The sequence below is a fragment of the Pinus tabuliformis genome, chromosome 6 (assembly GCF_031772625.1).
Source record: "Pinus tabuliformis cultivar Carrire ecotype Pingquan chromosome 6, CPIR1, whole genome shotgun sequence".
In the NCBI taxonomy this organism is placed as follows: domain Eukaryota; kingdom Viridiplantae; phylum Streptophyta; class Pinopsida; order Pinales; family Pinaceae; genus Pinus; species Pinus tabuliformis.
In genome coordinates, this window is record NC_142292.1 from 515,272,798 (window position 1) to 515,294,923 (window position 22,126).

General features: G+C 38.6%; 1 protein-coding gene across 7 annotated transcripts in view; it reads right to left on the reverse strand.

The window, feature by feature from the left end:
• LOC149259564 (nuclear transcription factor Y subunit A-7-like) overlaps positions 1-21,549 on the reverse strand; it is a 68,697-nt gene extending 47,148 nt beyond the window's left edge. The window contains exons 1-5 of one of the 7 annotated variants that reach the window (XM_089418745.1): positions 21,305-21,549; positions 20,536-20,663; positions 18,702-18,829; positions 18,326-18,436; positions 17,934-18,077 (exon numbers count right to left, since the gene is read on the reverse strand). In XM_089418745.1, coding sequence (XP_089274871.1) covers positions 17,934-18,077; positions 18,326-18,436; positions 18,702-18,829; positions 20,536-20,563 — 411 coding nt within the window. In that variant the 5' untranslated portion in view covers positions 20,564-20,663; positions 21,305-21,549. Of the gene's footprint in view, positions 1-17,933; positions 18,105-18,325; positions 18,437-18,701; positions 18,830-19,295; positions 19,375-20,535; positions 20,664-21,172 lie in introns of those variants that run through there. The other 6 variants (XM_089418726.1, XM_089418747.1, XM_089418733.1 and 3 more) reach the window with 6 other exon arrangements.
• Between the last annotated feature and the right edge of the window lie 577 nt (positions 21,550-22,126).

Consider the following 22,126-nt stretch of genomic DNA (forward strand, 5'->3'; position numbering starts at 1 on the left):
GTCTTGCCTTAAAAAAGCACTTGGCAAACACCAAGTGGCGCAGACCACACTTCTGACATTAGATGACAAAGGAAAGATCATTTTAGAATCAGAAGGTATCATCTCCACTAGGGAAAAGAAGTTTTGATCATGAATAATCAAAGAATACTTGATTTAGTGCAAAGACCTACCAAAGAAGAAGCTTCTTAGGAGATAGAAGCATTTCGTCAACAACACCCGTTGCTACGTATGCTTTGCGGAGAACGCATATTTCCGAGAGGAAGGCAATGTTACGTAAAACTTTAATAATTTTGTAATTATAGGTTAATTAAGAAAAAGGGAATGATCAGAAGATCGTGCCATTTCACCAAGAGGCACCCAAGGCAATATATAAGCCAGGGGCCCTTTTATGTAATTCATCATTCAACTCAATTAATAAAATATATGTATTTTTTCTACAAATGCAAATACTAAGTAAGTTTGCTCCAATAGCTCTGATACCAATGTAACAAACAAAGTTTGTATACTTTAGCGGTATGCTCTAATACCAATGTTACAAACAAAGTTCATTTCCACAACAAAATACTCATAAGATCTAGTATATGTAAATATCCATTATAGGACAAAATATATTATATAAGAATTGTAAAGAAGATATGAGATGATGATTACAATTGAGGATGAGTTTATGCTTATATACCTAGGCAGGTACCTCTTCACAAAAGTTAATGTCTTTAGAGACATGCCTATTCACTACTAATTAATTATTATTCATTAAAATTATTATTTGTATTATTTGTATATATTTTATTCATAACATTGTTGAAGGATGTAAACAGAAGAAAGAATAAAAATAACTTTGTGGCTTCAACTTGCTTTGAGTGAAGCAACAAGGGAACCTCTAGCCACATTCGGGGCGTGGTATGTGAGATGTGCTTCTTGCTTCGCCTTCTACAAGGCCCACATCATCGTTCTTCTTTCCAAAACTAAACTTGGGGCAAAACCTTTACTTAATTCAGCTCTTTAAAAGAAGAAAAGGGCAAAAAGTAGATAGGGCTGTGGGCAAGTATTTCTTGTGGACTAATATACCCTTTAGCAGTGACCGGGCTCACCACACCTGAAGCATTTGACCTTTGACAAGTCCTTCTTCTTCATTCTCTGCTCCCCATGTCCTTGACTAGGACCCTTACATGAGAGGGCCACATTCTCATCCTCCTTCACCTGCTTTTGTCCACTATTTTTGCCACTGATGGAGCTCTTTAGAAGAGCTCGCCTCAATTCCTCTTGCTACAAGTCAACCCACATCCTGTCACACTCTGGTAACTTGTCTCTGCCTAATATGGTTTGGACAAAGACTTGCCAATCCTTGAAGACACTGTTGAGTGCCAATCTCACTAGCTTTGTGGGTTGAAGCATTGCCCCAACAGTTGGCAACTAGTCCCAAACCTCCTAAATCCTGGGGAGGAAGGGGTCTATGCCTTCCCCTTTTTGCATCAGGATGAGCCTCATCTTCTCCTCGAGGTACATCTTCCGCTGCTCGGAAGTACCCTGATATAACGTGGCGAGAGCATCCCACATCTACTTAGCAGTATTTTTTCCAGCTATATGCGAGACTATATGATCCCGAACTCTGTCTAGGATCAACCGCTTCGCCCGTGCCATCTCCAATATGTACTCTTTCAGCTGATCTGCATCCTGAGGAACTGCCACCACTCCATCAATATAGGCTTTTAGGCCATATTCATCTAGAAGGAAGGACATCATTGCCTTCCAAATGATGTAGTTGGTAGCTCCATCCAACCTGTCTTGACCACGAAGCCCAGCAGTGGCCATCTCAACGAACTGTCGAAAACTTCCTCTTGCCTTCTGCTTGGTTGTTGTTCTGCTATTCGCACTCCCTTCTGGAGTGAGAAGATCTGCTCACAATGACTGTCGATCTACAAGGAAAAATCAACCTTCTTGAGACTAGAAGTTCTCTATGGAAAATTTTCCCTCTGTGTGTTCTTCTCTCTTCCACCCCAACATTGGCTCTACTCTAGCGAACCGCTACAAAAACCACTGCGTCCAGCTAGAGATCTGCCCAACAAAAAACTCTGAGCTGCTCCCTCTACCTCTAGCACCACTCTATCTGGAAAGATCGAATTTTTTTTCCCCACTCAGAAAAAATCAAACCTCCACAAGTAATTCGGCCTTCTCTGAGAATCACTGCGCTGCCCTTGGGAATTTCGGCCCTCTGCCCACATTGAGTAGCGAAATTCTTTCTTTTCGCCTCTGAGCTCTCCAGCTGATCAACTGCGCTCTAATACCATGTGAAAATTCTTAAAACCAGAATCCTATTGCAGCAACCGATATTATTTCTCCTAAATGTTAATTAATTGACAATTTATCTGCTACAGCAAATATCGAAATAAATACACTGCAACCTTCACGAACAAAATTTTGCGGAAAAATAAAACGTTGGAAGCTGAGAAATGCTAGCACACGCACATAAATTAACACAATTATTTTTGGACAAAAGTCCCCAGAAAACCCCAAATTGGGAAAACCAATGCAACAGCTGAAGGTTTTATTATTATGCAGCAGCTGAAGGTTTTATTATTATGCAGCAGCTGAGAAATTCTGAGTGCAACTAGATGCCAAAACCCGGCAATCCTACAAAGAAAAATACTAGCAAAAATCTAGTGAGGAAGTTTCCTCACCCCACAGGCAAACTCTCGGCATGACTTGCCTTCAGAAATTCGGCCCTCTGACCCTCTGCACTACTCTTCACAGCCTGCTTGACGTCTAGCCTCAGAATAGTCTCTGATGAAGTCGTTTTGCCTTATGTTGACTGGAAAGATGCTTCTCCAACACTCTAGGACTCCTTCCCGACCTTTAGAACTAAAGACATCTCTCCCTCTCAACAAATCGATCTTGCCTCTAGAGGCTGCTGCGCTGCCCCAGCGTCAGCCTCTCTGTGGCTCTTCTACCTCTCTGCAAATGAACTCGCTAGATCTGGAATGCCTCCTCCAACTTCATTGTCTTTGCCCCTCTCACTGCTTCGATCTCTAGCTCTCTTTCCAGCAACTGACTGTTGCTACTCTGGAAATCGATCTGCCAAGAAATCGAATTGCTCAAGTGTTTTCTCTATCACCACATCAACCTCCTCTTATAACCCTCTGTTGGAGCACCAATGACCAAGATGGCTACGATCATCTCTGGATCAATTCGTGTGAGTTTCTAGATGATTTTCGCCTTGACTTAACTAATATTGATTAATTAACCATATTCCCTAAGTTTAGACTTGGAAATATTTAAAAATTGGTTAATAATCTAATTAAGTCATTTTTAGGCGAAATTTCTAGAAACGATTTATGGGTTTTGGAGATTTCATGTATGATTTCATGTATTATAGCCTCTCCACCAAATTTCAAGGCTAGAACACATCCAATGCTACAAAAACTAATACAAAGCTCGTTAATTTTTTGATGACCCTCTTACACGTTGCAGTTCTCATGTCTCAGTGACTTGGTGTATGTCCATTACAATCTCCAACTATGGATGAAGAAAATGGATAGAACATTGTGTTGAAAAGTGTAACTAGGTTCGGTCTTCATAATGACATGTAATTATGATTTTATGTAATGAGATGTAAATAAGAAAAATAAAATTATTATATTGACTTGCTTCATTGGTTTCATAAGCAAGGGATTTTGAACTTTGAGTCAAGACTCCATTGACAGTCTTTAGGATTTATTTGTCATCTAATCATAAAATATTAGAGTCATTGTCATGAAATGAAGTCATGTTACACTTTGTAAAAGGTCAATATTGTCTATGTAAAGTATGCTCCAAGAACTTGTCATCTATCCTCTTCAAGTCGGCCTACAAACGATGAAAGAACTCTCTAGATGAAGTCGACCTAACTCCAACAGTCATGTCGGCCTAACTTGAAGAAGCAAAATTCGATCAAACAACTCGACTTGCCTTAGACAAGACAGAAGTGCGAAAAGAAGTGCGAAGAAAGGGTTAGAAAGAAGTGCAAAGAAGAGGCAGAAGAAAGGTGCGAAGAGAGGGCAACCAAAAGAAGTTTCTTCTAGGCATACGAAAGGATTATTCTGGGCATACAAAGAAGGATTATTTTGGGATCTATGAAGTAGGGTTTCTTCTGGAATAGGAAAGAAAGGTATCTTCTGAGGTAGTGCAAACAAGGATATCTTCTCGGCAGTACAAAGAAGGGTTTCTTTTGGGGCAGCAGGAAAGGATTCTTTTGGGAAGGTCGAAGGAAAAGACCTAGAGACCGAGATTCTCTAGGGGAAGCCAAGAAGGAGCAGTGTGAAGGATAGAGACTAAGTTTCTCTAGAAGGAGCTGAGGAGGAGAGCAGTTCAAAATCAAGAAAGGCAAGGAAAGGAAGAGGCAGATCATCAAGGTTAGTGGCAAGGTTCTTGGGAGGATACTAGAGTCAAGGATCTGTGTCATGGTCTTGGTACTTATCAATTGAAGATCTAGAAGAAGAATTTTGATCGGGTTTTCCTCTCAAGAGGTGAGAGGTTTTGGCCCTGGCTGAGAAGCCTACATACTGTGTCACTTGTCTTTTATTGTGCATATTGGTAATTGTCTTGATGAAGAGAACACAATAATAACATAACGAAGAAAAGACTATAAGCTAAGAAGTAAAAGTGTATCACAAGCAATTATCAAGCAAAGAAATTGTTAACTTTGAATGCCCTAGATTTCTCAACATGGTATCAAAGCTTAGGTGTTGAAGACAAGAAGGGGCAGTCAAAGCAAGTAGACACACGAGAATCGAACTTCAAAGAAGGATCAAAGAAAGTCAAAGAACACCAAGCAAGAGATCTAGATCTTCATCAATCCGAAACCCTAGATCGAATAATACTCCAAGCAAGAGTCTTGAAATTATCTTCAAGAAGGAAGCAAGAAAGAAACACTGAAACCCTAGAAGCACTTCAAAAGATCATCACTCATACTTCACCAAGGAAATGGAAGCTCTTTAAATCTAAAGAAGATTTAATTGAAAAGACAATCTTCTCTCTATTGAAGCAAAGATCTCATAGAAGGCAATCCTCCCCCACTGAAGATTCGAAGTAAGAAGCAACAAGTTCGTCATCAAGTTTAAGATTCAATCTTCACAAGTAAGTACCCTTTTTTATAATATAATCTAGTAAAAATGACTTCATGTTTCAAGGAGAAACAAAAGTCGGTTGGGGTATCAAACTTCCTTGAATGGAAAATAAGGATAGACATAGTCCTCAAAGTAAATGAAGTCATTAATCATGTCCATGGAAAAGTCTCCAAGCCATCCAAAAAACAAGCATTATCTGAATACATGGAAAGGGATCTCAATGCCCAAAAGATTCTTATGGAGTCTATCAAAGATCCACTCACTTCCTATGTAGTCGAGCTGGAGACATCTAAAGAAATATATGATAAGCTGGGAGAACTCTCTAAAAGCATGATAGAAAAGATCATATCACTTAGATCTGATCTGCATAAGTTGAAGGTATCAAAGGATGAAAGGATATCTTCATGTCTCTTAAAGGCATCTCAAATAAAAGGTCAATTGCAGGATCAAGGAGAGATGGTATCTAATAACGAAATGATCTCCATTATTCTAAATGCATTGACTGATGAACAAGGTAACCTCATATCTACTAAAGGAGAGGAAGTTATCCCATTCATCAAATTATAGTCTCTCTGCAAGGTAGAAGAAGACAAGATGAAAAAAGAAAGTGACAAAAGATCAGATAGAACGGAACATTTAGTGACAAGATGAAAAAGGAAATTTGGAAAGTTTGGTACTCCAAAGAAGAAAAGGAAGAACATGGCTAAGGAAAGATGCTATGGTTGTCAAAGTCTTGGGCACTATAGAAGAGATTGATTTGAACGTAAGAGGGACAGGGAAGAAGACTATTCTACGAAGGAAGTGAAAGAACCTAAGACAAAGAAGTTTAAGAAGGAAGAAGCAAAAAGATCTCTACTATGACTGAGATGATCTTCTTCACCAGAAGGTACCTTTCAATTGTAAGCTATAGATAGGATGCAGTGTAAATAAGATAGAATGCATCAGATTAGAAAATAACATCATGATAGAAGCATTAGTAGTAAGAGCTCGTGACATGGGAAGCAGAAAGTATGTCTGGTACAAATTCTACTAATTACAAAGAATAGGAAGCTCTTAGGAAACCTCATTGATACTTATAGAAAAAAGCGGAGGTCATCATCGACTGGGATCATGATAACGAGAACATTTGTCGGGTGGGGACATGAAACATCCTCAAGTTTCTCTGATGGAATTCTCATCAAAGGATTCACCGATATAGAAAGGAAGCAAAGGTTTTCATTAGGAATTCCACCTCATGGGATTCAAGGGATGATGATATGATGACATAACAAGAAAGCAGGTCTGAACGATAAAGTCCTTTCGAATGAAGTTGCTACAGGAAGTCTAGATGACCGTAAGGAAGATGAGGTATGTCTGCGTACATAAATTATTGGTCATGTCATATGGTTGCAGATCATTGTTTTCATATTGGGAAATATGATCAAAGAAGAAGGGATCTCCTCCTCCGAAAGATTGCAGAAAAGTATGTCACACTAGATGAAATCAACATAACATGTTCTCATATGAATCATGAGGAAGCTGACTTCAATCAAGGAAATCTGATTAGCAGCTCCTGGGATTGAAGTGTGTGAGAAAAGATAAGAAGAGATCGTGATAATATGCAACGAACATAGAAGGCATTCAACATCTGAAGTCCAAGAAGATTTGGCTAGAATATCTCCCGAAAGGATGTGAAGACTCTGATAGGAGTCGGAAAAGGATAGACCCTTGACAATGGATGCCCGTGGGAGATGTGTCAATCTACATACAAGACGTTGATACTTACAGGAAGATGTCAAGGTGAAAAATCATCACAAAGGTAATTTTGATTTAAAGTGTTCATTGATTATTTTTGAACTAATATCTGGATGGGCTTATGTAGGACTGCCAAAGGGAAATTTGTGGATGACTTCCAAATGGACCATATAGAAGGATGTAATGTCCCTCCGAAAAATATGGCATGAAAGCAGAATGACATAAAGCAAAGCTAGATGGAAAATCTGATGGATCACTTTCTGATGAGTTGAGGACATGACTAACTCATGGATAAAAGTGATGGATGATTTGTGCCCTATGTAGAAGTTCCCAAAGAGGAAGACTCCTTGACGAAGAAGAAATTCATGACATCACAAAAAAGAGCACTTCTAGCAGTTGATTGCTCCAGGATCTCCACATAAGGAGTTGCAGTAGGTTCCTAGTTGAGAGGGAGCCTGAAAAGAAGTTTCTTAACTGGAAGAAACTTGGAAATTCCTAAGCAGGGAGCTTAGGTACATTCCTTTATGATAGCAATGAGTACATTCCTTTATGGAATATGTCCTCCTAGTTTGAAAAGGAGAGATAGACATGTCGTTCTGGTCTTCACTTGGGAAGACAGAATGGAGGATTGCGTAATCACTTGGCATTCGATGCTCTTTGAGGATGAGACAGGGCATCCAACAATAAGAGTAGTCGTGGAGGACCGATATTCTTTGTGGGACTGGGGAGTCCAGGAAAAGAATAGTCCTCACGAAGCATATCTTGAGAGAACCCGGGTGGGCTATGTTCCGAGAGAGACAAAGATGAGTGTGTCTATAAAATTTAAATCATCGGTCTCGCCAGCATTGTGCTCTGATCTTGTGGAGAGATAGAGTTGTTAGTCAAGGCCTTGCTATGTAACAATGTTGGTTAATATGATGCTATACAAATGAGTAACAAATCTGAATTCTTCTTATGAGAGATTCTTCAAATTGAGAAAGTCCAAGTACCATTATGAATACCTCCCTAGATAAGAGAGAGTGTTGAAAAGTGTAACTAGGTTCAGTCTTCATAATGACATGTAATTATGATTTTATGTAATGAGATGTAAATAAGAAAAATAAAATTATTATATTGACTTGCTTCATGGGTTTCATGGGCAAGGGATTTTGTTTTTGAGTCAAGACTCCCATTAAGAGTCTTTAGGATTTATTTATCATCTAGTCATAAAATATTAGAGTTAGTCATGAAATGAAGTCATGTTACACTTTGTAAAAGGTCAATATTGTCTCTGTAAAGTATCCTCCAAGAACTTGTCATCTATCCTCTTCAAGTCGACCTACAAACGATGAAAGAACTCTCTAGATGAAGTCAGCCTAACTCCAACAGTCATGTCGGCCTAATAGACATGAGAAGAAGTGTATATATAGCCTACTCGGCCTCACTTGAAGAAGCACAATTCGATCAAACAACTCGACTTGCCTTAGACAAGACAAAAGCGCGAAAAGAAGTGCGAAGAAAGGGTTAGAAAGAAGTGCGAAGAAGAGGCAAACGAAAGGTGCAAAGAGAGGGAAACAAAAGAAGTTTCTTCTAGGCATACGAAAAGGATTCTCTTGGGCATACGAAGAAGGATTCTTCTGGGATCTACGAAGTAGGGTTTCTTCTGGAATAGCGAAGAAAGGTATCTTCTGGGGCATTGCAAAGAAGAGTATCTTCTGGGCAGTACGAAGAAGGGTTTCTTCTGGGGCAGCAAGAAAGGATTCTTCTGGGAAGGTCAAAGGAAAAGAACTAGAGACCGAGATTCTTAGGGGAAGCCAAGAAGGAGCAGTGTGAAGGATAGAGACTGAGTTTCTCTAGGAGCCGAGGAGGAGCGCAGTTCAAGATCAAGAAAGACAAGGAAAGGAAGAGGCAGAGCATCAAGGTTAGTGGCAAGGTTCTTGGGAGGATACTAGAGTCAAGGATCTGTGTCATCGTCTTGGTACTTATCAATTGAAGATCTAGAAGAAGAATTTTGATCGGGTTTTCCTCTCAAGAGGTGAGAGGTTTTGGCCCTGGCTGAGAAGCCTACATACTGTGTCACTTGTCTTTTATTGTGCATATTAGTAATTGTCTTGATGAAGAGAACACAATAATAACATAATGAAGAAAATACTATAAACTAAGAAGTAAAAGTGTATCACAAGCAATTATCAAGTAGAGAAATTGTTAACTTTGAATGCCCTAGATTTATCAACACACTGAATGTGGATGTCATTTCCTTACACAATATTGATGTATTGTCTAATTGGAGGGTGGAGTCTGAGGTGCCTAGCATGGAGGTAATTGCATAGTTAGAGGAGGAACAACAACAAGAGGAGCAAGAGGAGTAGCATGAGGATGAGGAGCAACAGCAGTGGCTTGAAGACATCATGGAGGGTGATGTGCTAGCATTAGCACCACCTTCTACACAGATTAATGAACATAGTTCTACACCCACCAGACGTCGTCGGACATTTGGTACAAGGTCAGGCCTTCTACTGTTAGGGGCAAGCCTAGCAAACATCCCATGACTTTTTCCCATAGAAGGGGGGAGATGGCATTCATATAAAATAGCTAGCTACTAGTTTTGTTTCTTTTGTCATTCTACATCTACCTCATGATGATGAGATATATTTATAAATATGTATATGATTTTTTATTGGTTCTCCACTTTTGAGTCCTTCGTTAGACAATTATAAGGGTTTAGGATTCAATATCCACTTTGATGTATCATTTTTTATTTGTCACCTGCTACATCATATATATCAATGCTTTCTCCAAATTTATGTGCTAATATGTTTATCTATGTTGCACAGGGACCCGTCCGAGTTTCGGGGACTTTTGGACCCTTAGGAAACATCCCCAAACTGTTGGGGACTCCATTGGGGTCTTGGACTTGCTAGTCGTCCCCAAGACATTCCAAATAGATTTCAAGGATGTTTTGGGAAATTTTTAAGGATAATCCAAGCACAGAGCTTCAATTTTGACAATCATGGACATTGATGATTGAACAATATGATCATTTTTCCCATTCATTTTTTTTGGAATGCATTGAATCTAAATTTTACGTACAATTTGCAACTCAAAACATGGGTTTTGTATGATGGGTTTCATTTTGGATTTCTAGTGATTTAGATATTGGATTTTCAATGGTAAGATTACAAAAAACACCCTCCATGTCAAGAAAACAGAAAATACAACGTTTTAAAAGGATGATCCTTGTGGTTATTTCTCTTGTTTTTTCTTAGGATCATCTTAGCTTTTACATATTGTATGTGGGTTTCGCGGATTTATTCAAGTTTAGTGCTTCCATCATCCTAACCCCAAGCACTGTGAAAATAATCATATAGTTGTGAATTGGATTGACTACTAAATGTTTAAATAAATTCATATTCAATCCCCTTCTTAATCTGAAATATGAATTTAATATCTAGAAAACCAAATTATTTTATAGTGGTTTCCAACACAGCTATAAAAGTTCGCAAAATCTATTGAAAAGGGAATGCCTTTTGTGTTTAATATAGTCATCATTAACAAGAAATATGAGGAAAGAAACTAATATAAACGCAGTTCTCCTTGATAGATTATTCATGGACCTTATTACAAATCTAAAGTAGTTACACTTAAGTTTCCTAAAGCTAAAGATCATGTCTAGTGGCCAATAATAATGGAATGTCACTCAACCCCTTTTCAAATTGTTTGATATTTTAATTGGCGAGTGTGAGGGTTGTGCATAATAATTGTGAATATTCCTAGTCTCAAGGAAACCCTACTGCAGCAAATATGAATCTACTTCACCTACTTGATTTTAATATACATTATCAAATTTTAGGTTTCTGCGATCTTCAGGTTTGTGTACATCTTCTTCTGGATTCATCTCACATTAGGTTTGTAGTTATAATCGACGTTTTGAACCATCAACGGTGGTTCATCATCAGGATGAGAAGTCTGTACCGTTCAAATATGCGAACTCTTTTCATTATATCCCTTCCGTAATGGGTTAGTATCTCAAATTTTAGGTTTCTACGATCTTCAGGTTTGTGTACATCTTCTTTCGGATTCATCTCGCATTAGGTTTGTAGTTATAATCGATGTTTCGAACCATCAACGGTGGTTCATCATCAGGACGAGAAGTCTGTACCATTCAAATTATCCCTTCCGTAATGGGTTAGTATCTCATATTTTAGGTTTCTGCAATCTTCAGGTTTGTGTACGCCTTCTTCCGAATTCATCTCGCATTAGGTTTGTAGTTATAATTGACGTTTCGAACCATCAATGGTGGTTCATCATCATGATGAGAAGTCTGTCCCGTTCAAATTATCCCTTCCGGAATGGGTTAGTATCTCAGATTTTAGGTTTCTCTGAATACTGAAGCAAATTATTTCTATAGCCTACACTACTTTAATATTTGATTACATGAAACAGAAAACTGAGCAAAGAAAAATATACATGGGACACAGTGATTTTTGGACAAAATAGTCCCCGAAAAAACCCAATGCAGGAAAATCGGTGCAACAGCTCTAACTATCTTCTATTATTAAGCAGTAATTCTAAATACAAATGTTGGTTGCCCTCCCGGCAAACCAGTGACAGAGAAAATACAATGGCAGAAAAATTGAGTGAGTTTTACCTCACTTCACCCGGCAGCTTCCAGCTGATCTGGCAACGAAACTGGCTAACCCTGGCTGCCTCCGCGTTGGCCCTACGTACGCCCTGTGTCAACCTTACAGGCTATGCGTCGACTCTACATTGTCTCTTCTGCCTACTACGTCAACCTTCCCGGCAGTTCCGACTTTCTGCGTGAGGGCAGCTTCTGCTTCTACGCTAGCCCTTCTGGCTCTGCGTCAAGCCTACGTGGGCCCAGATTGGTCGAGTGTCAGTCCTCTTAGCTGTTGCGCTGCCTCCAGTAGCTTCTCTCCGCCTCTCTGTTAGTACTCCGGAACCATCCCTACCCCTCTACTGCAACTGATCACTCAATTCAAATTCTCAGCTTCCTAGCCTCAGAAATCGAACTCCATATCAATTTGTTCTCTCCGTGTGTGTTTCTAAATGAACCCCAAGCATTCTTCTTATACTTTTCTCGTTGAGACTTCAACAGCCGAGATTAAGTCTCTAATCAACGGCTAAGATTAAAACATGACTTGATTCGCCTTCTAGATCATTCTCACCCACATTTTGATTAATGCCCATTAATATTTTAATTTTCCTAAGTTTAGACTTAGGAACCCCATTAAAAAATATTAATTATTTTAATAAAATACAATCCGGGTGGAATTTCACCAAACGATTTCAGGGTTCTTTAGAACTCAGGTGCCTTAGCCTTTCCACCAATTTTCATGGCTAAAGCACATCCGATGCTACCAAAAACTAACACTCCCTCTTAGCGAGGAATGTGCTCTAGCAACAATGTCTAACTGCATGCTGCTTTGTTTCTTAAGCATCTCCTTTCCACACTGTTGTTGCCACCAACACTGTGTTTTTGTTGCTACTCTACTGTTTCCCATGACCCTGCCACTGCCACCGCTGCATCTATACTACAACTCCCTCTCAAATGTTGCACCTGTTATGCTGCTAATACTGTCACTACTAACATTGCATTCGTATTGCAACTCAGTTTTTGAGGGAAGCAACTGAAAAACATCCAAAATCACTGAACTTAACTATGTTTAGCATAATACCATGAATATTGGAATCTGACTGCTACTAGTCTTTGACCCTCTGAATCTTTTGTGCTGCTACTGACTTCTACACTGTGCCATTTGCACTATTGCCAACCTTGCTCTACATTGATCAGTCTCTGGTCTCAAGCTACTACATCTGTCTCTCCAATCAATCCACTGCATCATTTGACACTAAGTCCATCTCGCTACTGCTGAATCTTGGGCTCCCATAGCAATGAATTGATCCCGGCGGTGGACTCCTCAAGGATCCTGCCCACATGTAGTCCTCCCGACTACAGCTCAATATCGCCCATTTCCCTCCTGGAGATGCGTGGGCACTCATGGCAAACTCATCCTCGTCAATTTTTGTTGGAGCAGCCTTAGGATCATGTTTCTCATCCTTATCCTTTTGCTTCAAAGGACACTGGGATGCAAAGTGGCCCATCTCGCCACATCTGAAACATTTCACCTTCGAAATGTCCTTCTTTCGTTTTGTTGTCCCTTTGATGCTAGAGCTGCGTTCTCCTCCTCCTTAGTCTTCATGCCACTCCCACTGCTGCCATTGAGGTTGACCTTAACTAGATCCCTCCTTAATTCCTCATGTTGAAGGGCTGCCCACATCTCCTCCCATGAAGGTAGTCTTTCCCTACCCAATATAATTTGGACGAAGACTTGTCATTCATCTAAGACTCCATTTAGGGTCGTCCTTACCATCGCGGTAGACTGAGGAGTAAAACCCACTGCAACAAGCTAGTCTCTAGTGTCTTGAAGACGTTGAAGATAGGAGTTAACTCCTCCCTTCTACATCAATGTCCACTGCAACTTTTGTTCTAGGTACATCTTCCGTTGTTCAGAAGAGCCTTTATACAGTGAAGACAAAGCTTCCCACATCTCTTGGGTTGTATCTTTGCCCTACAAGTGTGCACCACATGATCCCGAACTCCATCGAGTATGCACCTCTTCGCCTTCCCCTGCTCGACCTTGTACTTCTTCTTTTGATCATTGTCAGCAGGAACAGCCATAACACTCTTGACGTAGGCTTCGAGATCATACTCCTCCAGAACAACTAAGATTTTGGTCTTCCATATGACATAGTTGGAAGCTCCTTCCAACTTGCCTTGATCTCTGAGCCCATGTGATGCCATCTCACCCAAACTGTAGAATTGACTCCTCTAGTCAATGCTCAGCACTACTGTCTGGCAAGTGAGAAATTTGAACTTTTGGCGAGAAAAGTTCTCTAAGGAGAAAATTCCCCTTCTATGTGTCTTCGCTCTTTTCCGACGGATTTCCGCCTCGGCAAAAACTACGTCCTTAAAGCACTGCACTGAGGCTCTGCATCACTCCCTCTGCCTCTGCAAGCTCACAAACCGGAAATATCTGCTTCCCAGCAAGGACTGCGCAATCCCTTCAAGCGGATTCGAATTGTTGCCAAGTGCAGCTTTTGGCCTCTCTGCTCAACGCTGGATCTGCTCTTCCCGTTTCAAAATCAATGCTCCGATACCATGTGAAAATTCCTAGTCTCAAGGAACCCCTACTGCAGCAAATCTGAATCTACTTCACCTACTTGATTCTAATATACATTATCAAGTTATTCTCTGAATACTGAAACAAATTACTTTTACAGCCTACACTACTTTAATATTTGATTACATAAAACAAAAACCAGAGCAAAGAACAAGATACATAGGACACAATTATTTTTGGACAAAATAATCCCCGAAAAAACCCAATGCGGGAAAACTGGTGCAGCAGCTCTAAGGGTTTTCTATTATTAAGTAGTAATTCTGAATACAAATGTTCGTTTCCCTCCCGACAAACCAGTGACATAGAAAATACAATCGCAGAAAAACTGAGTGAGTTTTACCTCACTTCACCTGATAGATTCTCACTGATCCGGCAACAAAACTGGCTAACCCCAACTACCCCTGCGTTGGCCCTACATCAGCTTTGTGCTGTCTCTTCTGCCTACTGTGTCAACCTTCCTGGTTGTTCTGGTAGTTCCAGCATCCTGCGTGAGGGTAGCTTCTGCTTCTACACTATCCCTTTTGGCTCTACGTCAAGCCTACGTGGGCCCAGATTGGCCCAGCGTCAGTCCTCTTAGTTGTTGTGTTGCCTCAAGCAGCTTCTCTCCGCATCTCTATCAGTATTCCCGAACTATCCCTGCCCCTCTGCTACAACTGATCACTCAATTCTAATTCTCAGCTTCCTAGCCTCAGAAATCGAACTCCAGATCAATTTGTTTTCTCCGTGTGTGTTTCTAAATGAACCCCAAGCCTTCTTCTTATACTTTTCTCGTTGAGACTTCAACAGCCGAGATTAAGTCCTCCCCTATCCCCTGAAAATATGGGGGCGCGCTCTAGCCGTTCTCGTCGTTCCACCGTACCCAAGACCAGTCCAACATAGGTGTTTATATAATCTTGTTGTTCCTTTGTGTGTTTAAATTTTTGAAAAAAATGAATATATTTTGTACTTTTTTATGTATGTCGCAGTTTGCCAAATTTTTTGTCGATGTTAGTCAGAAAATGTTTTCTGAGCCTTCATTAATTTTTTGTCGATGTCAATGGTTTCAACACTGATAAATATACAACTCAAGCTATCATTTGCATCACCTAATCATATTGATTCGTGGTGATTGAAACTTTAGCCTATAGACAACATATCTTGTGTTTCTCTTATTCATATGTCCATCTTCTCTTCTCTTGATGATATGCTTATGGTTCATGCTAATTTAGGGTTTGTTGGTGGTTTCATTCAATCCTTCTCTCTCTCTTGTGATCTCACCATATCTTGGAGGTAAATCTAACAACATTGTCTCTCCAAGAGGGGAAGAGATGCATATCCTTTACAAACTCATGGTTGGGATGCAACTTTCAATGCTAAAGCTGGGACCCGTGAAGCCGTAAGTGTAGGAGGTAGTGATCTCCATAAAAAAAAGAAATGATGTCTAGAAAGGGGCTCCTTACTCGTATTGAATACCATGATTTTAGTTTTGCCAAGATTAACCATCAACTACTGAAGATTACAGATCTAACCCAACACATCCAACTACCTTTGTAACTCCTCTAGAGTCCAGCCCAATGTCACCAAATTGTGTGCAAATAGTAGTGAGATGAGAACTTGGTAAAGTAGACAACCACCCATCCTCTAAGTGGAATTCTTGAAAAACTATTCTAGTTCGCCGATGTAAACCCTGAAGAGAGTAGGGGAAAAATCCTAAAGGTGATCCTTTTGTGACCCCTAGAACCCACTCGTTACTCGTTACTCTCCAAGAACCCACAAGATGTGTGAAATCTGCCCACAACAATCTCGTAAAGCCGAATCACTGCAAACAACAGAACCTCAAGTACCCGCAAGGTATGAAGCACTCGCTCTGTAAGGCATAACAAGAATATAAGTTTTTTTCAGCACAAAACCTTGAAAATTGCTCGAACACTGTCCAAAGTCATATGAAAATGTTAGAAGTGGCAAATATAGCATGCCCTTTCAAAACAAAAAACCACAATTTATTCAGAATTTCAGAATGTGTGAAGACATACTACATAGCAATGTTTTATCCAAATACTACCCTAAAGAGAGTAGGGGAAAAATCCTAAAGGTGATCCTTTTGTGACCCCTAGAACCCACTTGTTACTCGTTACTCTCCAAGAACCCACAAGATGTGTGAAATCTGCCCACAACAATCTCGTAAAGCCGCATCACTGCAAACAACAGAACCTCAAGTACCCGCAAGGTATGAAGCGCTCGCTCTGTAAGGCATAACAAGAATATAAGTTTTATTCAGCACAAAACCTTGAAAATTGCTCGAACACTGTCCAAAGTCATATGCAAATGTCAGAAGTGGCAAATACAGCATGCCCTTTCAAAAAAAAACCACAATTTATTCAGAATTTCAGAATGTGTGAAGACATACTACATAGCAATGTTTTATCCAAATACTGAATGAAACAAGGATGGAAGAGAGTGATAATGACTCATGAGGATCAAGATGATTATCCAGCAGTCCAAATAAATGTCCAGCGGATTATATGAAGTGAATTATTTCACTTTTCTCATGGTGAATTCAATCTTGCCTTCAATGAAAGGAGATGTTAACCAAATTGCTTAGGTGGACTTCATGAACTCCTGCCTTCAATGAGAGGAGTTGGCAAACTGATGGCTTCAGTGGATTTACACAAATTCTGCCTCGAAAACTTGACAAAGCACCAACATGTCCAGGAATCTGGAAATAATAAGCAACCAAAAATAAAGCATATAGTCTTTTAAAATATTGTGATTATTGTGATTATTCTGGTCAAAGGATCTTAGCTCGAGTAGTTTGGTGAACAATTTGTTTCCCCAACTGCGTGGTTTTAAGTCTCTGAAGAAATTTGTAACTGGCCTGTTTGGGGCATTTATGAAATAGTTGTACCTGGTGTAATAGTGGCAGCTGATTTTTCAAAGCTACCGATTCTCCAGAAATTCTTGTTCTGGTTAAAAAATATATTGTGATCATTTTCACATTGTCATATATTTTGCATAAATTTGAATCTTTGAATTAGAGGGCAGAGACAGTTGAAAAGTAGTATTTTTGTGTTAAGGATGGGTGCTAGACTATTAGCACTCCAATACTAGAGTCCAAAATGTAATAAAGTCACGTTAATAAGAGTGTCATTAGTATGTAGTAGTTAGGTCAAGTGGGTAACTAACTAAAGATTGAAATATAAAGTGATCCCCCTCAGTGTATCATAATAGAATATTATATTCCACATCTCCCATGAACTTATGCATTCAATTTTTGAGCACTCCAGAAGATAGAAGAAGCCAAGACTTGAAACGGTATAATAGTATACTTTATACAGTTAACACCATAACTGGAAAGAGACTTTCCCTAGAAATTAAACTTCCATACATCGAATAGACAATACCCATAATTACTGGACTCAGACAATGTATGTAAACAAGTATGACACTATTGAACAGCAAATAGACAACAACCTTGACAGGATCATATAACCAACAGCAAATAGCCAACAGTTTGGTAGCAAACCTAGCACTCCACCTTGCATAAAAATAACACACAATGCAGTCCATAGCGGTGACAAAATAAGTACTCGGGCTCATGGATTTTTTTCAGTATAAACTTTAAAATACAGACAAGTACATTTCCTAAAACATAAAGAGATTTCTTTAATGGCTTGAAATTCCATTGGTAATTTAATTTCGCTATCAAAAAAGAGACAAAGGAGGCAGAACCAGGAGACAGGTTCATGTTACTTGAAAAGAAAAGCAAAGAAACCAAACTGACAGACCAACATAGACTTAAGCACCATGTTGATTGCAGATACTATGCAGAACCAAATTCCAAGTACAAGAAGATTGGAGTAATAACTAAACTATCAAAGAGATCCTATTCTTACATCAGAGATAATTGGAGGAAACAAGACAAAACTAAAATTATCACCTTTCTACATTTTATCAGCTTGTTCTCAGACTCTGCTTTTGCCCGAGATTGTCGTCGTCGCAAAATTCCACGATATTGTTTTGCATTTACATACACTGGAGGTTCCTCGACCATGTCTGATGGTGGTAATGGAAGACCAGCTTGCTGCACTCCAAACATATGAGGAGGAATCTACGGAATACCAATTATTCAGAAGGCTTCACAGAAACATAATATTTTGCTAATTGCTAACCTAGTAAATAATGAAGACCATGGAATGCTAGAAAACCCATTTTCAAAGAAATGAACATCATGCTTCAACATTCACAATGTAAATTCTCAAGCATTGAATTTAACTTGATAAGACAAACCATTCACGAGAATCATTGGTTATAGAGTAAGACTTGCAATACCATAGCTTGTGCCCCATATGTTGCAACATAGCTTCCGTAGAAGGGCTCTGGATATGGGTATGCAGCTTGAGCTTGCCAAAAAGCATTGCCTGTCTTCAAATTGACATGGAACTAACAGATATTTTAAAATGTAGTCATTTAACAAAAATGACCTACTCTTTTTAACGGACGAAAATACCAATCCATTCTCATCCAATGACCTTTGATGACTGAATTTCAAGCTGAATGGGTAATAATAGCGGGCTATCGTTCATGCCCATTCTTTTACATTTCCTTAAAATTAATTCATTTTATAAGCAATGGTTTGCACTATAAACAACATCCCTAGAGGAAAATATGTACAATTTTATTAACTAATCTAAGAAAAATAACTCACAGGTCCTAACTCAAGTTGAGCTTGCCGCATCACAGACTCTGCATGTGCAGGCAATATGCCAGTCGACGGAACCTGCTGTTGTTGAATTGGTGGTTTCTGCTGTTCATCTATTTGACTGATTTCAGGGCCTACATAATATACAAAGATTAAAACAACATTGGAATTTTTCTAAAACAAAAAAGTGATTTATCACTTTTTTCAAAATTTAAAGCAGCACTAGTGCAAAAAGATAATGAGTAGATGGCAAAACGAAGGATCAATAACATGAGTCATCTAATTAAAAAGATTCAAAACAAGAATTTTAAAGTTTTTTTTTTAATTTAAAGCAGCAAGGATCAATAACATGAGTCATCTAGTTAAAAAGATTCAAAACAAGAATTTTAAAGTTTCCTTTATTTTTAGAATTTACACAGTCATCCTCTTATTTCTCTAATGCAGGATCACAAATAACATGGGTTATTTAGTTAAAAAAATTCAAAACAGTACTTCTAAACAATTCCCTTAGTTAGAATTTACCCAATCCTCCTCTCATTTCTCTAATACTTTTAACAGTAAATGGCTTTATAATTAATAAGTCCATTGTGGGAAATTTACCATTTAGCTGTGAAACTGTATCAATAATTTAAAAGTCATGTGGTTCTATTTAATTTGAAAGCCACCACCCCTAATTTACCTGCCAGTCATACAAAAATATATGTTGAGAAATTTAAATAACACTATATAAACTCAGATAGTATTTGCACTTCCAAAATGACCAATGACCTCTGCCAATTAACTTCAGCCTTTTTAACCAACAGGAGCAACTGCTAATAGCAAGGTTGACAAGTAGCTCACCAAAGCAAGGTAGAGATGAAGGGTACAAATTAGCTCCAAAAATAAAAGAAAAACAGAATAAATTCAACCATCAGCGAAACAAAACTGACTGTTAATCCCCCTTTCCCGAATCCTTGTGTTTGTCAAATGCCTTGAAAACATTTCAGAGTTCCGAGACTCTCAGTAACTCTAAACGTATGCCATCAGTGCAAAGAGGAATTGGAATCAATTTCTAACAAGGATGAGGCTCGTACATGCTCACTCAATGAAGGACCACTGGAAAAAAAATAAGCTTGAAAATTAAACCCTAACCGTACCTCCAGACCACAGTTTGTTAAGCTTTTGATTTACAAACCACTAGGCACAAACAAATTAATTTAGGACCAGATCCCACGAGGCTTCAAACTGCGGTTTATGAAGGCTCCTTTACCAGTAGAAATAACTAAATCGTTCTTTTAAAGAATAAATTTGACCTCTAAAAATGTTGTCTTCCTTTCTACTTTAAAATATTCTACGATAATTATGGATTAATTTTACTTAATTTACTGTAGACTATAGACTATCAGACAATGAGAACCGTCCCTAAGAGTTACAACCCAAAGGATTCAATCTACCACTTATGGAGGTTCCTTTAAGAGTAAACTTAACTACAAATTTGATCTGAAAAGTAAATTTGACTTTTAAAAATGTTTTTCTACACGAATTCACTGTAGCCTCTCAGGCACTGCGAATCGGCCCTAACCTTGAATAAAAGAATCAGGCTCTCAACATTCTTAAACAATCCTATCTTAAAACGTCTTTCCATAAATAGTTTTCTTTCACCAACCTTTACATGTCCCTTTAAAAGCTTGTACGACCTGGCCTTCCGAGCAATATCTATGGACTACAGGTTAAACTGAGTGGCAAGATGCCCGATCTCTGAACTACTCAAATTTGCTATAAAATAAAATAAACCCCTCCTATTTGGAGGCCACAAATCCAAACAGAAAAATAAAAATAGGAGACGGATAGAGAAGAGCACCGAGTTTCGTAGTCACGTTCTGCATCATAAATAATTCGCCTTTTCACGACTTGTTTTCTTCAAACTGTGGATGCGCGTTTCTTGGTGAAAAACTCAAATCGTATTATGCAGCAGCTTTACTTTCTTCCCTGCCACCGCCATTGTAATTTCAACCCACAAATTATAAATTAAGCACAATGAAACTAATTTTAAAAATAAACAAATAATGACGTCATATTTAATTGTGTCCGACCGAAGAATTGCTGGGTCAGGATAAGGCTTTTTCCTTCTTGGAAAAAAAGAGGCATGGATCCTGCAGCTTAGGGTCTGATCCATTAAAAGGGTCTATTCAGTTAAAAGCTGAAATGTTGTAATGATCATCAAAATCGCGTATACCAAAACCGAATTTTATGTAAATATAACAGCAATCTGCAGGGAATGGCCGGAACGACCCTTGTGTGGCGAACTATCCACATAGTGAACATATTTAATTTACCGCACAACATGAGAATCCAGGAAGGAAAGAAAAGTGCCTCTTGTTGACAAATCAAATGATAATTTACAATGTCCGAGGGTTGAATCTATCTTAGCCGCCAATTACAAGAAATAAAACCTCTTGCGAATTACAGAGATGTTTGTTCAAAGTTAGAGACCATACATTTGAGAAAACAAACTATGCAATGCTTGATCTCCGTCAAGTTTGGCCATCACAGCGTCAAATTACGGCCCGGGGCGTACAGCTTAGAGGTGAGAATGAAGAAATGGCGGAAGAATCGAGGGTTGTGCTTACCTTCTTAGCCTGTAATGTGATGAACTTGTTTCATGGTTGCTTCTGCGTTCTGCTGTTCACGACAAAGAACATCAACAGATGGCAAGTTTGTGAATTGGGTGAAGTGGGAGCTAAAAACAATGGCCCGTATTTATTGTATACAAGTACTCTCCGCGGGGATGGGCTCTCTTTGTTTGTTTCTGCTGACCATAAACTTTGATCTGTTAAATGGATTTTCTAAAGGATTGGCCAGACTTACTTTGATCTGTTACATGGATTTTCTACAGGATTTACCGTACTTACTTTGTTGCTTATATCTATAAATTGGGGAAAGAAAGTTGAAAGCCAAAAAAAATACCTATTTTTATAAAGTTGGCCGATTCACATGCTCTTAAAATCAAAAAGTTGTCGATAGCATAACTTTAAAAGTTAGGATTAAATAATTAAATATTAATAATATTATTAAGTTATTTTATAATTTTTTTAATTTAAATTTTAAACGTAGTGTTGTAAATAATATGATTTTTATAATTTTATAAGTATACGTTGATGTCACTTTTTTAGAATCGGGTGGACTTATAGTTGTTATTTTCTAAATCTAATATAAATTTCATTATATATTTTTAACATTACAATTTGGTGAACCTCCAACCTAAAATCATTGCCTTGTAACAGTAATGTGAACAATATTATCCATTCATTCACTCTTCACCTTATCACATTGCAATAACATTAAATGTGCGCCCTTAACTTTCGTCATTCCGCTTATTAATCTACCCATTATACATTAAATGTGTTGTCATTGGAGCTATTTCCGGTAGCTTCCCTTCTCACATTTCAAAA